Source organism: Culex quinquefasciatus, chromosome 2 (genome assembly GCF_015732765.1).
Source record: "Culex quinquefasciatus strain JHB chromosome 2, VPISU_Cqui_1.0_pri_paternal, whole genome shotgun sequence".
NCBI lineage: Eukaryota > Metazoa > Arthropoda > Insecta > Diptera > Culicidae > Culex > Culex quinquefasciatus.
The window spans coordinates 162,499,884-162,518,967 of record NC_051862.1 but is presented as its reverse complement, the minus strand read 5'-3'; the positions used below and the strand labels follow the sequence as shown (position 1 = coordinate 162,518,967).

Sequence of the window (19,084 nt, the reverse complement as noted above, 5' to 3'; positions counted from 1 at the left end):
AAACTACGTATTTAATTAAAACTTTAATGTCCTCATGTTTTTTTTAATGACTCATACATTTTACAAAAAATCATGTCTCGAAATTCAGTCAATTAATTTTTTCCTATATTTAATTATGTTTCTTAAAATTTCCCAAAGAATCCGATAAAAATATTTTCAGATATAAGCTCTTTGTAACGATTTTTTCAAATGTTAGTTTAGACTTTTGATACTTCAACTAATTTTCCATTGAAAAGCCAATTAATCACCATTAATTTGCGATCAAGACGCCGGTTTTAAATGTGGGTTTTGCGAAAATCGACGATAGTGGAAATTTTTTGAACCACCCTAACAAGGCGTAGGTCACCCTAATGGAAAACAAAAAAAATACGGGTCTGTTTTTTTCGGCCAGTACAATTTTGAGCCCGAACCGAGCACTTTTGTTTTCGGCCGTGCTATTTTCGTGAGGAATTGTTATATAATTCTATCAAAAATGCCAACAATATTTTTTCGATCACCCCCACTGCAACCTTTTGCACCCCATCAGAATTGCAACACACATGAGACTGAGTTTCACCACCTCCGACTCCATGGCGTGACGCGATAAAAAAAGCCCAGCATGTGTAAAATGTTTCATAGGAGATAATTGTTTTAAAATTTTCACTTTTTGAATTTTCACTTTCGTCCCCCTTGTGATGCTGGTGTTGGCTTCCCTGCTCCCATTCATCTGTTTGTTCATTCAGTCAGTCAGCCCAGTACCAGCAGCAGCAAAAAAAGTCAGTCTCTGGACGAGAAATAAATTGATTTACGTGCCCCGGCAAAACTAGCCCTCGTTTTTATTTCTCCCTTCAACCTTTTTGGCCACAATTTAACAAAATGCACACATACGTGTATGTGTGTTTTGGGGAGAAAATCCATCGTCGAAAAAAAAGAATGAATTAAACAAGCGAATAAAACCACTTTTTTGCTTGTTATTTCTCCACTTTACCCTGAGGGGCAAAGAACGGAAATAATACGCTTTTAATTGTAAGTGCCTCCACTTTAAAGCTTACGGTGTGTCATTATGGGTAATAAAATTTACACCGAATAAAAATACAATTTTCATGTGCCTCCACGTGGGAGCACGTGCTATTTCTGGGCATGGAAAAAAATGAAACTTCCACCACGAGAGGATGAACTTTGCTCCCCAACCCCACCACCCCTCTTGACTCAGCTGACTGAGAGTGGGGAAAATTTGTATGAATAATAAATTATGAGAGTGCTAAATTTATGCAACTTTTGGCCGTGGGAAGAGGACACAACACATGACAGAAGGCTACTGGCTCGTTTGACAAGATTCGCTAGTATGGAGTCAGGTGGAGCGCCACTTTAGCGGGAAAAGGCTCTCGAAACACTTTGGGGTGGCACTTTTTCCTGCTGTTTTTCTTCTGAGGAGGCTAAAGAGGGTTTCGCGAGTTGGGTACAATGTAGGTGTAATGATATGAAATTCAAATTGCTGTTTTGCTGCTGGAAATCTACTTCTGGAAAGGTTCATAATTTTGAAGATTATGTAAGCTAATTTGCAAATTTGATTTGGCTGTTTTTGTAGCGTAAGAAGTACAATCTATTCGCGTAATTATAAGAAAATTATTTTTTGGTAGAAAGCTGAATATTTATTTTTTCAATAGAATAGTATTCCGCTAAATAAAAATTTATCAAAATATGATCAGCGTTGCAAAGTTTTCAGATAAATCTTTTAATGCTAGATTTTTGAATTAAATTATTTTTTGATGAAATTAAACGTGTCAATCCCAAATTTCAGTTCTGTTTTAAATAGATATATAGTTATAGATATATAAGACAAATTAGACACAAAATACAAGGATAGATTCAAGCTGGTGATATTCCATATATTTTGCAAACAAAATGTCACCTTTTTCCCTTTCCCCAACATTCATTAGTGCATTTATGCTTTCCAGATTGGTCTAATTTTTTTATTGACACCCGGTCAGATTATTTTTTAAATTGTGTCTTGGCAACCCTGGATGCAATATCTTCTAGAAGAATTTAGAAGATTGTAGGTTCATCACTCATGTTACCAATTCAGTTCCATGCTTTAATCCAATCGTAACAAAAAACGTACCACGGCATTTGAACACTTTGTTCGTGGTTCCCATTTTCATGAACGCTTGTTCACGATTTTGGGAACTCTTTTTTCTCCGTGTGGCTCAAAAGTTGGTTTTTCTCCTCTAAAATATATCAAAAAATCTCGAAAATAAAAAAATACGTATTTTGGGAAATTGAGTTTTTTCGAAAAAAAAAATTCATTAAAAAATCTGCAAATTTTGTTTTTGTGTACCTATTTCTCAATAGTCCTCAACCATATCTACAACTTTGCCTAAGGCACCAAATTGATCAGAAAATTCACTCAAAAGTTATAGCTATATAACATTTTTGTATGGACAGCAGCCAAAATTGTATGGAGACTTGTATGGGTGAACCAATGATGCAAAATAGCTTATTTGGTCATATGGAAGGCCCCCACAAAGTTTGTGCCAAATAAAAATATACAAAAAATAAAAATGGTTGAAATCGGCCGATTTCGTAGAGAGTTGCTCATATGGATCATTTCTGTCTTTTCACTTACTGCAACTGCTGCACTAAAAAATGGCATGAAAATACCAAATTTTGGTATTACTTGTGCAAACACCAGCGACCAAAATGTGCCCTTGGTTGCCCAGTAATAGATGGTTAAATATCATGAAATCATGTGTGTTTATTGTTTTTTTTAATTTGAAAAAAAAATCATGATGTCACGTAGTTTTATAATCATCGATCATTTTTTCATGTCTCAAGAATTCAAGAATTAGGCGAAGTTGTGTAAAAAAGAACACTACACCCAAACGGTGGTCGCATTATTGTGATGCATGGCGGCATGAGAGTATATCAGAATCTGCATGAAAACTGTCCTCATGCATTTTTTTGCGATATAGGGGTATGATATGTTTGCCCGTTACCGACAATTATCGACATTACCGACGGCTTTTTGGTTGAATTTCACCAAAAACCCTTAACAGAACGAGGATTGAACCACCAACTTCTTGGTTATTGATCCGACACGCTACCACCGCGCCATGGACGCTTGATAAAATGTGAGTCACGGGGTCTTTTTCAGGGGGGTAGTATTTTTTAAGAAATAGCAAGAAAACTGTCATATACATATGAAAGTGTGGAACATCCCCGTTCATTTGCGGGGCGAACGAAAATCTTTGGTCGGGAAAAATCAAAGTTATCCTCATTTGAAGTTTTTGAACTTTTTTCCTATGGGGCGAAATTTCGTCTATTTCAATTTAGTATTGTTATAAGTCTACATGGCCATGATTTATGGTTCAGATCATATAATTTCTTATGGGAAATGATGCAAGAAACATTTTTCCTGAAGCACTCAAAGTGATTGAAAATTAGGGAAAAAAGTTATAAAGGTTTTATTGGAAATTTGGGAGATTTTCTGATAAAATTGCACACCCCTTTCCCAAAAACCGCAATGTTTTTGATATTCAGATCATTATTTTGATTAATTCATTTTTGAGAAATGTTTCTGGGCCCATTGAGTATATAAATCACTACAGAAAAGTGTAATTGGTTGGGGTTTTGCTCAATTTATGAATTTTGGATTTCATCCGAATCAACATATTTTTGTGTGTTTTGGTTATAAAATGTACCGTTTACATTAAAATCTCACTTTTTTTGTGAGTACATGGTCCACATGATATTTTTTTATTTAATTGAGACATGCAGTGTAAATACAATTTCAGGGTTTCTATTGCTATGCCTTTTGTTAATTTGTGTTTCCATTTGGGCTATATTATTTGTATTGAAACTACAGAGTTGAACTTGCAATTATTGGTAATAACATAAATATTGCGTAAAAATCATTAAAAAGTTTAAATATATGTAAATCTAATAATTTTATCTCAAATAATTGAGCTTAACATACTAAACAAGTATGGCATTAAAATTTGAAACAACGAACAATACAACAATTAAATTGTTTTGCTAAAAACACACACAAATAATTGATCTTTTTATTTACAGTGGCAGTGCGTGGCCGAATGGTTACGCAGTCCGCTTTGTAAGCGGATGATTCTGGGTTCGATTCCCATCTGCTCCAACTTTCCATCGGATGAGGAAGTAAAATGTCGGTCCCGGCCTTGGTTGTTAGGCCGTTAAGTCATTCCAGGTGTACAAACAACACACCAAACCAAGCCTATTCCGGTGGAATCGCTGGCGGCGGTTGGACTCGCAATCCAAATGACAACCTTTGGACCTTCAAACACTGAGGTGGAAGGTTCCTTGGAGTAGAAAGAGGTATGGGTGCTCTCCCCATTCAAGCCTTCGGACTCCTAGGTTCGAGCAGAAACTTGCAATAGAGACCACAAAAGACCCGGGGGTCGTTAATGTGGATGGTTTGATTTGATTTTGATTTACAATATTATCACCTGACCTCAATATAAGTACGAGATCTCTTGTGAGGTTTAATAAGACTAATACAAATGTGAAAATCTAATGGAAACGGTACATTTTATAACAAAAACAAACAAAAATATGTTGATTCGGTTGAAATCCAAAATTCATAAAAGTTACTTACAGTTGAGCATAAACCCAACCAATTACACTTTTCTGTAGTGATTTGTATACTCAATGGGCCCAGAAACATTTCTAAAAAAAAATCATCAAAATAATGATATGAATATCAAAAACATTGCGGTTTTTGGGAAAGGGGTGTGCAATTTTATCAGAAAATCTCCCAAATTTCCAATAAAACCTTTATAACTTTTTTCCCTTATTTTCAATTACTTTGCGTGCTTCAGGAAAAAAGTTCCTTGCATCATTTCCCATAAGAAATGATATGAATTGAACCATAAATCATGTCTATGTACACTTATAACAATACTAAAGTGAAATAGACGAAATTTCGCCCCATAGGAAAAAAGTACAAAAATTTCAAATGAGGATAACTTTGATTTTTCCCGACCAAAGATTTTCGTTCGCCCCGCAAATGAACGGGGATGTTCCACACTTTCATATGTTTATTACAGTTTTCTTGCTATTTCTAAAAAAATACTACCCCCCTGAAAAAGACGCCGTGGAGTAAAAGAGCACCAACATATATTTCTCTCTGGAGTGTTGCTCGGGGACGGGCCAGCATTATATATGTTGGTGAGAACTGCAGATCGCTGAAATGTTTACACGCGGGCAAAAATGATCTACGGGCTTGCTGCAAAAAATGTTATAAAATGTGACATTTTCTGCAGCAAATCCACTGTTGCTGATTTTGAGATATATTTTTCATTTGGGTGTAACGATCAACCGTGACCGTGAGGTTACTGGTTCATGTCTGGTTAGGCAAAGTCAGATCACTTCAAAGAGTAAATATGCTCACTAGGGTGTAATATCAAAATCGATTTTCCAGCACAGCATTATATTAGTTCCTTTTGGGGTCCTAAACAACTCCCCAAAGTTTGGGAACGATTGGTTTAGTCCTCACTTTGCGCAAAGCGATTCAATTTTCCATACAAATTTGTATGGGAATTTTTTTTTTAATTTTGATATTTAAAAAATCCAAGTTTCACGCTGTGCTAAAACCGGATTCATATTTGGATGCTCTGGAATGTGCTCTACAACTTTCCCGAAGAGAGTATGGTACTAACTTGCTCCTGAAAGAAGATACAGCGTCCTCAAAACTCGTCTAAAACGATATTTTCGATCAAAAAACACGTTTTAGACGAGTTTTGAACACGCTGTATCTTTTCATAGGAGCAAGTTAGCACCATACTCTCTTCGGAAAGGTTGTAGAGCACATTCCAGAGCATCTGAATATGAATCCGGTTTTGGTATAGCGTGAAACGTGGATTTTTTAAATATCAAAATTCAAAAAAATGATTTTTCTCATACAAATTTGTATGGAAAATTGAATAGCTTTGCGCAAAGTGGGGACTTAACCAATCGTTACCAAACTTTGGGGAGTTGTTAAGGACCCTATAAGGAACCAAAAAGTTGCTGTGCTAGCTAAATTTGGACAACTTTATTTTTTTCCATGCAACCATATTACACCCTAATGCTCACTGGGAATCCTGATAGGTTGGGGATGGGTATCGACTAATGACGTAATCAATTTTTCAGCTCGATAGATTTCTTGCTATCGGCCTATGTTATGTCTGAAACAAATAGAACTTTTGTAAGCTACGGTAATTTAGTTTGAAGGTTTTTTCAAACTCTAGTCTAGGTTTGACTTTTCATTCTTTATCTTTCACCATTCCAATACCTTACCCATTAAAATATAACAAAGTCTGAAAATTAAAATTAAAGTTTGAAGCAAATAAATCAAATGAATCAAAAAATTAAATCAACTTTATAAAATATCCCACATAAATAATAATAAAAAAATCTTACACAAAAAACACAAATCACTAGCCTTTCTTTTATCACATCATTTCGCTTATGAGACGACAGACGCAAATTAGCATGCCAAATTCATTCTGTTCATTTTTATCATATTTTATTACCCCCGAAGCAATTCTCATCCGTCGTTCCTTTCTTCCACCCGCAACCATTGTGAAATATTGCCCATATCATGGTCCTCGTTGGCCCACGGGGACATCGACACTTTTGCGGAGAAGCGACGACGACGATGATGACGATGATGGAAAAACCGTTTTCCGGCAGAGACAGCCGCTTGTGTTTTTATCCTGGTGTCGCAAATTTCCCTTCCCTTCAAATGGTGACATATGAGCGAAATGAGCAAGAGGAAGGGGGTGAGGAACGGAATAAAATGCTTGTTGAGCTTCTTCAACAGTCCCGGAGGCGGCGAGTTCTGATGGAAGTTGTAGTAGCATCAGGCGGAAGCTTCGGATTTTTTTACATCCATGTTCCTTCCATGGCTAGTTCGTTTCTCTGCGCTGTGATGGTCGGTAAAGGGGAAGAGATTTATTATTAAATTTGCATAAAAATTGTGTGTGGCCTTTTGCCTTCGAGCCATTTTTTGCGAAGCTATAGGAAATGTTTTGAAAATCTCTTTTATGTCTTGTAAAATGAATATGTTTCAGTTTTTAGTTTAAAAATCTTCGGTTGGGCTGATTGATGTGCTCAGAAGATTGGTTTCTAAATAATGATAAATTGAGAAAACATTGCAACTAAATCAAGCAATATCCATGCCATTCCAACGCAGTGGAATTCCACCAAAGCACTAAGCATTAACCTAATTTATTATCGTAGTTCAAGTTCCCGCTGTTCACGGGCCGCCATAAAACCTTGCACCTCAAACGCAAAACTTCAACTCAGCCGTAGTCAGTCTTTCTAATCGCTTCGCTCGCACCTCACACGATGTTCTTAGTCATAGTTCTTGCGATGGCTTGCTCCAGCGCTGCGGAAACTTCCAGGGCCAAACCGGGCCAGTTCGGCGATCGTATCGTTGGCGGCCAACCCGTCAACATCACCGAGTACCCGTACCAGGTGTCCCTGCAGCGGAATCTTCGTCACTTTTGCGGCGGTTCCGTACTCAACGAACACTGGATCTTGACGGCGGCCCATTGTACTAAGTGAGAGTTGTTTTCGGACGTTTAGAAGTTTTGAAGTTATGGTTGATCTCTCATTTTCAGAAGTATAGCCAACGCCACGACGTTGAAGATCCGCGCCGGTTCCACGAACGTTCGCGACGGTGGCGTCCTGGTCACGGTCCGGGACATCTACTTCCATCCGAAGGAGAACTCGTGGAACGACTACGACTTTTCGCTGTTGCAACTGGCCGGGCCACTACAGCTGGGTGAGGCGGTTCAACCGGTAGCTCTGCCGGCGCCGGAGACTACGTTCGAGGACGGAACACTGTGCCGGGTTTCCGGCTGGGGTAATACGAAAAACGCAAGTGAGTCATCGCTCGATCTACGGGCGGCGACGGTTCCGTTGTACAACCAGGACCGGTGTAGTAAGGTGTACGCAGGGTATGGAGGTGTTAGGGGCAGTATGATCTGCGCGGGCTTTGAGGAAGGAGGCAAGGACTCGTGTCAGGTAGGGTCGTGGGGGTGCCCTTTGGGCGATTCATTAGAGTTTGATTGTTGCTCTTCTATTACCGTTTTTGCAGGGAGATTCCGGTGGTCCGTTGGTTTGTGACGGCATCCTGGTCGGAGTGGTGTCCTGGGGTAGAGGTTGTGCCGAGGCCGGCTATCCAGGAGTGTACGGGAGGGTTACCAGCGCGGTCGACTGGATTGCGGAAACAATGAATGAAGTAGTTCTTGATGGTCGTGTTTAACCTTTGGAAGCCTGTATAAAGAAAGTACAAGATCCATTTGAATTTAACTTCCTTCTTCCCAAATCTTTAGTATCACCCTTCAACACTGTCAAAATACATACAAACAGTGTTGCCAACAACCAAGTGATACACCCTACACGGCAAATATTTACATACAACACCTACCACAACAGATGAAAGGCCTGTGATGGAGTATCGACCGTCCGGATTTCTGCGAAGGTCCTTCCTCCAAAGCTGAAGAACGTTCCTTGACCCAGCTGACGAGTGCGTGCTCGTTTTCGGTAATTGACCTCCTAGCACACGGAGAAAAAAGAGTTCCCTAAATTGTGAACAAGCATTCATGAAAATGGGAGCCTCGAACAAAGTGTTCAAATCCCTTGGTACGATTTTGAAAAACGTACCATGAAATTTGAACACTTTGTTCGTGGTTCCCATTTTCATGAACGCTTGTTCACGATTTTGGGAACTCTTTTTTCCCCGTGCAGCAGTGCTTCCCCATTATTGCCCTGGGGGATCAATCTGACGAAACTTGGTATGGAACAATGCCATCTCGTTGATTCAAGAGTCGATCTAAACTTTAATAGGGTGTGTTGGCATTTATTTCTTTGTGGTCTTAAAATTTTCTAGCATACAGGAATTATCAAACCTGAAATTAGATTTCGGGCCTTCAGAGCAGAAATTCAATATTATTTCGATACCAGCGAAGGCTTAATCAATTCTGTTTAGCCGTGCTCAACGTACAGTAATTATGGATCTGCCCGTAAGCTTTCCATCGAAATCTAGTCCGGGCGCGTCTATATAGGTGAAATTAATTCGTAAATATTTTCAAACTAGTACAACATCTCCATATCCCCGGCAGTACAAAATAGTGCTGGAACTGATTTTCACTAGCAGCAGTAGCTTCGACCGTTGCTTTAGTCCGGCTGCGTACACATAGTAAAAGGGGGTATAAAATTTACATTCAAATAGATGATGCTCATGACAGCCATATGGCACCTTCTGGAATTCCGGGTGCTCCAGCACACTGCTGCTGTTCGCTTGCTTCTCGGTGTGGTGCAATTCTGTAGTGCAGAAAGGAAGGGGTACCGTAAGTTGGCATGTGGCTATCCAAGAAAAAATAAAAATTAATTAGTTCAATTTATTGAAATTTTACCCACAAAAAATTGGCAAAAACTAGTATGATTTTTTCATTCATAAAATTAAACACAAAATAAACTAAGCTTTTAATTCTATTAACGAATGCGGTAAATCCAGATTCCATAGGAAAGCTTGATTTCACTTGTTGTATTCATCGCTAATTAAATTCCAAATCCAGACTATTGCTCTCCAAAACTGATGGCACTTGTTTAAACAAGTAAAAGTAGGAGACAATAATTCAAACAAGTGGAGCCTAACATTCCAAAAGGGCACATAACTTTTGTAAACAATAGTGTATCCCTTTCCCTCAAATGACAGTTTACATAAGGTGTGAAAGGGACACACTCTTGTCTACAAAAGTTATGTGCCCTAATTACATGGCAAGCACGAGTTGATTGTAATATTTATTTTTTTCCAAGTTCACATAAATTTTACCAGTTCTTACCTCAAAAGTGCATACTTAATATTAAGCTGCTCTTAACTTTTGATAGGGTTGTAAAATTTTCACATTGGAATGGACTTTCAAAAACTTTTTTTTTAATGAATGTGTAATATGTGTAGTTTTCAACATAATTAAATATGTTTTTAAAGTTTGTTGTTAACTATAGTTACAAAAACGATCATAAAAATAATTATTTTTATGCGCAAAAAAATTCATGTTTTTTACACTAAATATGAGTTTTGATCGAGTTTTGAACATCAGTATCGGATTTTTTGAACAATTTGCCTGATTTTACTGTATAAATTTAGTTTACTGCCCATGTTCAAATAATTGTCCCATATTAAAAAACAGCAAGCTGAGTAAATCACATTTGAAGTTTGTCCCACACATAAGCCTACGTGTTAAGTTTTCGCGAAAAAACTGGATTTCCTCATGATTTCTAGAACAATGTACTGGATGTTGTAGGCTTTTCTGAAAGAGCACACGATTTTGAACCAAACTGCATCAATAACTCAAAAGAGATGAAAATGCATGTATGGGACATTTATGTGATCAGGGGCAGTTTATTAATTACTGAATTTTAATTGGAACACTACTCAAAAATATAGTTGATTCATTTTGTTTAAAATATATGATTCATGATACAGTTATCCCACATATTCGGAACACCCACAAATTCGAACACTTTTGTGATTATTTGTCAATATCATGCCAAATGCAGCTTTTCTGTCGACCCTATTATTTTCAAGATCTTTATTTGGACATTATCTCGCTATTTCACTAGTAAAAGTAGTACTTTTTGAACAAAAAACTTTATTTCAACACTATTTTATCCTGAGCAGTCACATGAGCATTTCTTTAACTTTTGAAAAGAGATAATTTTTATTAGTTTATTTATGGTTGTTTTTGCGTTATTTGAGCATTATTTGAGCATTAGTAGCTGCCTTTAAATACCTCTTTTAAAATTTGGTTTTTCTGAAATATTTTTCTCAAAAAATTACATTTTTTGCATTGATTTAAAAATGGCAGTTTCTATTTTTTATTTTTTAAAGATGAACTTTCATATATTTCTATTAAATTTTGTTTGTTTCAAACATTAGCAGTTTATTAGAAATCAATGTTTAAAAGAGTTTTAGAAAACAAAACCTGCCAGTTTTTTCTTTTTTTTTCAAACATTGGAACACAGTAAATAAATTATGGTAATATTACATCTGGAAATTAATACATCTTTAGTGTCATGAAAAAATGAGTTGGTTCACCTCTAAAAATGTTTGAATTTATCACTTGGACAGTCTAAATTGACATAATTTTTTGTCATGAAAGACCATACAATTTTACACCTTCCAAGTATTTTTTACTATGTAGATTATTAATTAATGACTAGAAATTCTTTGCAAAATAATACAAATAATAATCTGCATGCAAATGCAAATTCTTTGCAAAATCATAGGAATTTCAAGATAAAACTGCAGTTTATGAATTTATTCCTGCAAGAAAATTTCTAAAAATTATTTAGATGTGATAACACAATTTTTCGAGACTGTTTTTTTTCTGTTGGGTGTGGCATTCATCTTAACACGGCCAGTTTCAAGAAAAAAAATTCGAAAAAAGCTTTCGTGAGTTTTGGATGACTTTTAAGAAAAAGCAGTTCTAATATTTCGAAAAACAAAGTTCATCCAGAAATAAACATTAGGTTTTGCAAGAGCAATTCCAGCCCAAAACAGGAATTTTTTAGCTACTTTTATCTCGACCCTCTCCGATTTCAATGAAACTTTGTAGACATGTTATCCTACGCTTATATAAGACATTTTTGTGTATATGGAGCCAGTTTCACTCGATAATGACATTTGGGAAGGGCGTAAGTGGCGTAAAGTGGTCAGAGACAAACTTGTAGGAAATTAGACGAGCTTTCCGAAAAAAAAAATTTACTGAATGAGAAAAACACGCTACTTCCATGAGATTTTTTTATTTTTAAAATTAAAAGTCAAATTTGAAGGTGAGCCCACGATTTCTTTCGTTCAATTTTTTTTTTGAAATAGCCTGAGATATTACAAAAAGACTGACGAAAAATGCAGGATGGAGCAACTCACCTAAAAAATACAAAAATCATTTATTGAAGCTGTTATTTTTTCTAAACATCAAAATTTTCAAAATATGAACACGAGAGTCGATTTCACAGACAATTTTACATAAAAGTCTCCATTTTGACCATTTTTCCTAAGTCCAATCGTTGTGAAGTTTCAGCGGTTTTAAAAATTAAAATGCTGAAAAAAAATGGTTTTTGATGGTTTTTGACAATTTCTATATGACAGCCTTGATTTTTCAGTCTCGAAAACATTTTTACCGGAAAGCTCGTCCAATTTCCCATAAGTTTGTCTTTTACCACATTTCGATTGGATGTATGGACTTACAGATTTAAGCTAATTACATTGCTCATAACTGAAAACATAATATTTTTTCAGTGTAGTACCTGGAGAGTAAATTAGCTTGAATCATAAAAAACGAGTTATTTTGAAATGTGGTCAAAGACAATTTTATGGGAAATTGGATGAGCTTAAAAATATTTTCGAGACTGAAAAATCAGGTTTTATTTTTAAAACCGCTGTAACTTCACAAGTATTGGACTTAGGACAATTGCCAATATAGAGACTTTTATGTAAAATTGTCTGGAGAATTGACTCTCGTGTTTGGTTTTTGAAAATTGTGATGTTTAGAGCACTTTTGAAAAAAAAAAAAACAGTTTCAGTAAATGACTATTGTATTTTTTTAGGTGAGTTGCTCCATCTTGCATTTTTTGTGAGTCTTTTTGTAACATCTTAGGCTATTTTTGCGAAAATTTTGAACGAAAAAAAATCATGACATTTAAACTTAAAAATCAAAAAATCTCATAAAAGTGGCGTGTTTTTTTTCTTTCAGTGTATTTTTTTCGGAAAGCCCGTCAAATTTCCTATAAGTTTGTCTTTGACCACTTTTTGTTACGATGCAACGGCTTCGAGATACGGCAATATTTAAATTACGAAATACAAAAATATTGAAAACACTTACGCCCTTCTCAAATGTCATTATCGAGTGAAACTGGCTCCATATACACAAAAATGGCTTATATAAGCGTAGGATAATATGTCTACAAAGTTTCATTGAAATCGGAGAGGGTCGGGTACAACCGATTCCGTATTCGACATGGAATTGCTCAAAAGATTTTTCAAGATAAAACTAAAAATCGGCGTAGCGTCCATCGGCGAAATGCCTCCTCCGGCGAAATCCCCTTTCCATTCGGCAAAACTACAAACGACGAACTAAATGTACTAGCTCTTCGATAAATTGCTTTTTTCGTCGATTTTAGCGAAAACCACATTTAAAAAAAAAATCAGCGGTGATTTAACCGATTTTATTGCTCCGGGTTGCCTTCGACATGTGATTAGTTTGGCTTTCAAGAAAAACACGTTTGAAGCTTTGGTTTGGTCAAGTTTCATTGACAGGACTCCGAGATTTCATATTTTTTGAAATTTTTGACGTGCCGCTTGCTAAAGCTGAAAAATGGCGAAAACTAGAAAAATCCGTTTTTTCACATTTTATTTAATTTATGATATACCTCTGTCTAAAGGCGGTTTCAAAATCACCCGAATTTGGTTCATTGAACTTTTTTTTTTAAATACCTTCAGATCTGCATAAAATAGTGATCTTTATACAATCCAGCCCAAAAATCATGTTCGACGAGATAGCACGATCAAAACGAATAATATGTTTAGTTTTTTACAAACCTATCAAAACAAATTCCACTCAGCCTACGGTGAACCTATCGGTACGGACGCAGCTCCCTGATGCGTACCAGGCGGCAACCAGCCAGCAGTATCCCTCATCAGAACAGAGCATGATGGTTCAGGTCTGGCGTTGGGTCTCGGATCGGATTTTGGGGGGAAGGCTTCAAGAAGACGGGGGGAGGGATAATATACCCCGGAGCACAATGTCATGTCTTACCGGAACGAAACACCAAGTGTGACGCTTGTCCCCGGTGCCCTTTAACCCCGGTGGTCCCTCTTCTCCCTGGTCCGTCCCGTAGTAGATTCAGGGTCTCCAATAACGGATATGTACTTATAACCGAGCCAGCAAAGTTTAATATTTTTCTTCAATCTTGTGAGGGGCCACTTTAACAAACATCAGCCAGCTTCTGTGGTTGAGCTGGCCTCGGGCGGCGGCTGTCGTAGGTCGGAGACAGGAGGGGGGATGCAATTTCTGGGTGGCCACACTGCCTGTGACCGGGCTGGTCGTTGGTTGCTTCCGGGCTTCTTCCGGACCGGATAAAGTCGTTCCAGTTCATGACATTGTTTTTAAAACTTGCGGATCAAACCGGGGACAGCTTATTTCAGTGGCGTGTGACGCTTGAAGATATTTAGATTTGGTTGGAGGTTGACATTTGATGTAAGAAAGAATCTTGGATGTAACTGATTTTTGTGTCATTCGTCTTTCTATTAGTAATGTTAAATTAAGAGAAAATTAATTTTGAATCCATCTGTTGACATATGAGCTGCTGTACAGTTCAAGTATATTCAAAAAAATATTTTAATTTTGTAGATTCTAAGTAATTGAGAGCCATTACCAAACTGCTCCTCAATTCAAGATCAATTGAATCTCGTCGACTCTTAAGGGATTTAACCAGCTTTGCCAACACAAATCCATACAGAACCATTTTGCGCAATTAGGAAACCGATAAAGGAGACAGCAAAATTGCACAAAATTTCCATGGCTCTGAACGTTCGTGGCCTTTGGGATGAGACTCTCCAACCGGTGGAAAACGACGACTTCCTGCACCCACCACAACTTCTACCAGCACCAAACAAACTGGGGCCGGGAAAGTGCCATTTATTTCGCCACAATCCTGCCGAAAGCGACAAACGCAATTATGCACCATATCGTTGCAGTTTTGCACGCCAAACGAGCTCCGGTTGTACCGTTACTTTGGGTGACATTGCTTAAGTCGATGTTTTAATTTTGTTGTTTCTAGAAATGTGATCTATTTAGCTATGAATATTTTAACACAAATTTTATTTCTAATTTTTTAATATTTCTATAACCCTCGCACCAATTTCAGTTTCATACGGCGTCAAGCTTGAACCGATGAACCACGGATCCAATCCAACGGATCATCATCGTTGTCCTCCCTTCGTAACACATCATCATGGCCCGGGACGATGTGCCCGATTTCAAACTGTGCGCGCTTTTGTTTTCCCCGTCGGAAATTTATTCATTATATAAATCTTCATATTCCGACAGTAACAGGAAGTTATTGTAATTTTACATGCACTTTCCGGTGCATCATCTCCCAAAGGGAGCCCAGAGAACGAGCAAATGGGGTTCCTGGGAAAGTGTTCGTACAGTATTGCGTGAAAATGGGAAATGTTTGAATGAATGCCTTGCACAGGCTGCCAAACGTGTGTGTGGCATCTGGGAATTTGGGGGAAAGGTGGCATTGGAACTGGATGTTTTACGCATCTGTGGAAGTCATGTTTTTGGTCATGTCAATCTTTGTGGATCCGAGTTATATAATAAGTTTTTAATTACATCATATTTAGGCTTAGTGACTTTTCACGCTCGAAAATTGCAAATTTCACGGGGACCTCAATTTCAAAACACCAAATTTCACGCAAATTTCGCGGAACTTGAAAAATGATAGAATAACTCTGAAAATCCTACTACTTTTTATGCTTCATTATATATTATTCTTCAATAAACTAAAAAAATCTTCACGTAATTTGAACATGACAAAAAAAAATCTTCCAATTTTCAGAAAATTATGGATGGGCTTTATATATATTTTGAAACAAAATGTAGGGCACGCGTATTCTCATTTACTAAACTGCTTTTTTAATATTAGACTAATAAAGCTTATATCATATCATTTTACATTTTATATCATTTTACATTTTATTGAATTTCATATCAAAGCAAGATTTAACAATCTTATCCAGCCAAAATGAGTAAAATAAATTGAATTTTCTGCGACTTTTTGCCCATTAAACATATGTTTAATGAGTTTCAGCTAACTAGCATAGCATAGCATAGCATTGGTGTCTACCCGTAGCTGCTACTTCGTTATTGACCAGGACCCCCAAACATTGCTCCGTGGACCACAGATGAAAAGTAGGAACCAATCATCACCCCTTCGCAATTTTCAAAGGTCCCTATCATGCTGATCAATACCGACGCCGGCCACGACCAGAGGTAAGACACGGGGAAGTGGATGGGAATGTTAGTCCGATACTTGAGTGATGGGACCGCCAAATCGACTGCGTCTCCGACAAAGTATCACATGAGTTTTGAGGGGTTAGTAAGATGGGTATGAGGTCAGGATTCACTGTGGTAGGTAATGCGACCATAAGCAATTTGTTTATCGGTTGAAATTTTAAAAATCTTTGGCAGCCGGCTGCGGAAAGATAGCTATCTAGGGATTTAAATATAGTATTAATTCAACCGCGATTCTCTAGAAATTCTCCGTCGGCGTGGCTTCCGATCAACGGTGATGTAGGAAGGGCTTCATTCATTAAAATTATTTTATATTATAAGCCTTAAAACATATTCGTCGACGTGTCTTTCGATCCTCGATGATATGGAAAGGAGTATGAGTATGAGTTTCAGCTAACTTTTTAAAAAGTAAATTTCAAGGGAATCATTCTTAAAAAAAAGTTTTTGAAATGTGTTTCCAAAGATAAAAAATACTTAAAATTTTATTTTGAATAAAACAAAGCTTGATTCTTTAAATTTCTTTCAAAACTATACCATTAAAAAAATGCAATAAAATTTTTAAAACAGTGAATGAAAATATTGCCAAATTTAGTAAGGCTGTTGCAAATATTTTTCAAAGTTTTTTTCGCCCCCTCCCTTCAAAATTGGTCTGAAAAATCGAGGGGACAAAAAATATTTTTCCAAAAAACTTCAAAATTTCCACGAAACTAGAAATCTTAACAACTGAAAACAATCTGGTTTTTTGTTTTTTGTTTTTTGTTTTTTGTTTTTTGTTTTTTGTTTTTTGTTTTTTGTTTTTTGTTTTTTGTTTTTTGTTTTTTGTTTTTTGTTTTTTATTTTTTGTTTTTTGTTTTTGTTTTTTGTTTTTGTTTTTGTTTTTGTTTTTTGTTTTTGTTTTTGTTTTTGTTTTTGTTTTTGTTTTTTTTTGTTTTTTGTTTTTGTTTTTCTCCTTCTGGGCGGGGATAACAATGACGTTGTGGGCCGCTTTATCAGATGAAGGTTTCGAACAGTGGTGCCAGCTTGGTGGTTTTTTTCGTTTAGAAATAATGGTTTGGTTGTTGAAAAAAACAATTAAAGTGTTTTTAGAATAGTGCATTTTAAAATTTCAAATCCTTTTATTTATTTGATGAAAACTATACTTCAAATTCTTGAAAATAAACTCAGTTTGAACAAAATCATAAAACTTATACAGTTATGTTCAGATTTAAGCAAGAACTCATCATAATTTTTAAGTTTGCTTTGTAATTTCGAAATGTCAGGCCTGTTATAATTGTGAAATTTAGTTTTCAGTAAGAACTACAAAATCAATTTATTTATTAATAATTCATTCATTCCATTGCAACCCATCACAAATTCGTAACCGTTTATATATCCACTTTTAAAATGATCAAATTGCTTCGATTGCTAAATTATTTAAAAGTTTTCCTCGTTTTGTTTCGATTTTTGTTTCTGTCAACTACAAATTTTAAAGTTTTGTGTGAAAGTTGTGAAAAGGTAACTCTTTTTTGATTGTTAAATTATACATATTTTTCGATGTGATTTTACGGATAACATTTTTTTGTTTTTTGTTTTTTGTTTTTGCTTTTGTTTTTGTTTTTGTTTTTTGTTTTTGTTTTTGTTTTTTTTTGTTTTTTGTTTTTTGTTTTTTGTTTATGTTTTTTGTTTCTTTGTTTTTGGAATGAAAAAAAAAAAAACACTTTTTCCGGAATTTAACTTTTGAAACGGGAATCCAATTTTACATAAATTATTTTTATTCACGTGTTCGAGTTAGAAATCTCGAAAATTGGAGGGAGTCGAATCGCCCAATGTCGCGAGGCATGAAAAAATGGACTTCGGATTCGGATTCAGAGACCAATTAAAAATTTTAATTTTCTTTCGAATATACTTAGTCTAAATACCAATAGTTAGAATATATTTTGAAGAAATTAAATATCCAATCTGAAAACACTATTATCGTTTATCTAAAACATTTTTATATACATGTTTTGAACTGTAAGAATACATCAACTTTTTGTTTGGTGTTATGATAGTTTTGTTGAATTTCTACCTTTTTTTGAAACCGAGTTTTTAAAACGAATTTCAATTAATCTTATAGTTTTGACATTCACTTATATAATAAATTTTCAAAAATTGCATAAATGTAAGTTTTCTGTTGTGCGATTCCGCTACTACGCCGAAATCAGCTTTCCAACCAACAACAGCATTAAAAGGCCACAAAGTATTTGGTCCGACCAACCGACCAACAGACCAAACGAACCCGGTCTAGACAAGGCTTCAAAATCAGAAGCTCCAATCTCTATCTCTCTCTGCCGGCATGTCCCCTCCAGGCAAGGACCAAAACATCAGGTATTGTGTGTCGGTCACTCGTTGAGTCGTAAATCATATTGGCTTTCCAGAATGGAATTTAATTGTGCGTTCGACAGAATGGCTCAATAAATGCCTCATAATTCAACCAACCGAACCGACCTGGCGTGGGTAATGACGGTCAATCAATGTTCCTGCGAAGCTAAAGAGAGGTGATTGTTGGTGAAATGTTTGTTCCTTTTGTACTCCCCCGTAAGGTGATGATAAATGGACGCGTCCTGAAGTTGAATCTTTTGTACGGGGAAAACTTCGAAGCCCTCCTCCACCCCCTTTGGCAGTTCCCCCCAGGACACGTGGAAATCGGTTAACCTCTCACGTTCGCAAGATGCCAAACTTCATGTTTCTTGCTGGCCCCGTTTTCCGGGCAGCGGCTAATCTCCCTTCTGATGCCATCACATGTCAGCTTTCGCCATTAGCCAATAACTAAATCAAGACATCACTTCTTTTATTATCTGGATGCTTCAGTCCGTGCTGGTTGGTTTTGGTGCCTCGGAGATTCACAGAAGACTGTTGGCGTTGTACTAGCTTGCCAGAAATGCGATTTGCGATTTGAAATTTCAAAATTTTCAATGAAATAATCTTAATGAATACAAATCGTAGGTAAACTTGCTTTCAAGCTGAAATCTTGATTACATGTC

At 36.4% G+C, this 19,084-nt stretch overlaps 1 protein-coding gene across 1 annotated transcript; it reads left to right on the top strand.

The window, feature by feature from the left end:
* Nucleotides 1–7,259: 7,259 nt before the first annotated feature.
* LOC6050189 (trypsin-1) lies at nt 7,260–8,310 on the top strand. The gene is made up of 3 exons (XM_001866797.2): nt 7,260–7,556; nt 7,617–8,022; nt 8,096–8,310. The coding sequence occupies exons 1-3, from the start codon at nt 7,342–7,344 to the stop codon at nt 8,261–8,263; spliced, it is 789 nt and encodes a 262-aa protein (XP_001866832.2). The 5' UTR covers nt 7,260–7,341; the 3' UTR covers nt 8,264–8,310.
* Nucleotides 8,311–19,084: the final 10,774 nt, after the last annotated feature.

Bases quoted from the DNA above. Each gene is read 5' to 3' on its own strand.
- LOC6050189 (XM_001866797.2), top strand. From the start codon at position 7,342: ATGTTCTTAGTCATAGTTCTTGCGATGGCTTGCTCCAGCGCTGCGGAA. The intron at 7,557-7,616 runs GTGAGAGTTGTT...TCTCATTTTCAG, and splicing joins ACGGCGGCCCATTGTACTAA to AAGTATAGCCAACGCCACGA. The intron at 8,023-8,095 runs GTAGGGTCGTGG...CCGTTTTTGCAG, and splicing joins GAGGCAAGGACTCGTGTCAG to GGAGATTCCGGTGGTCCGTT.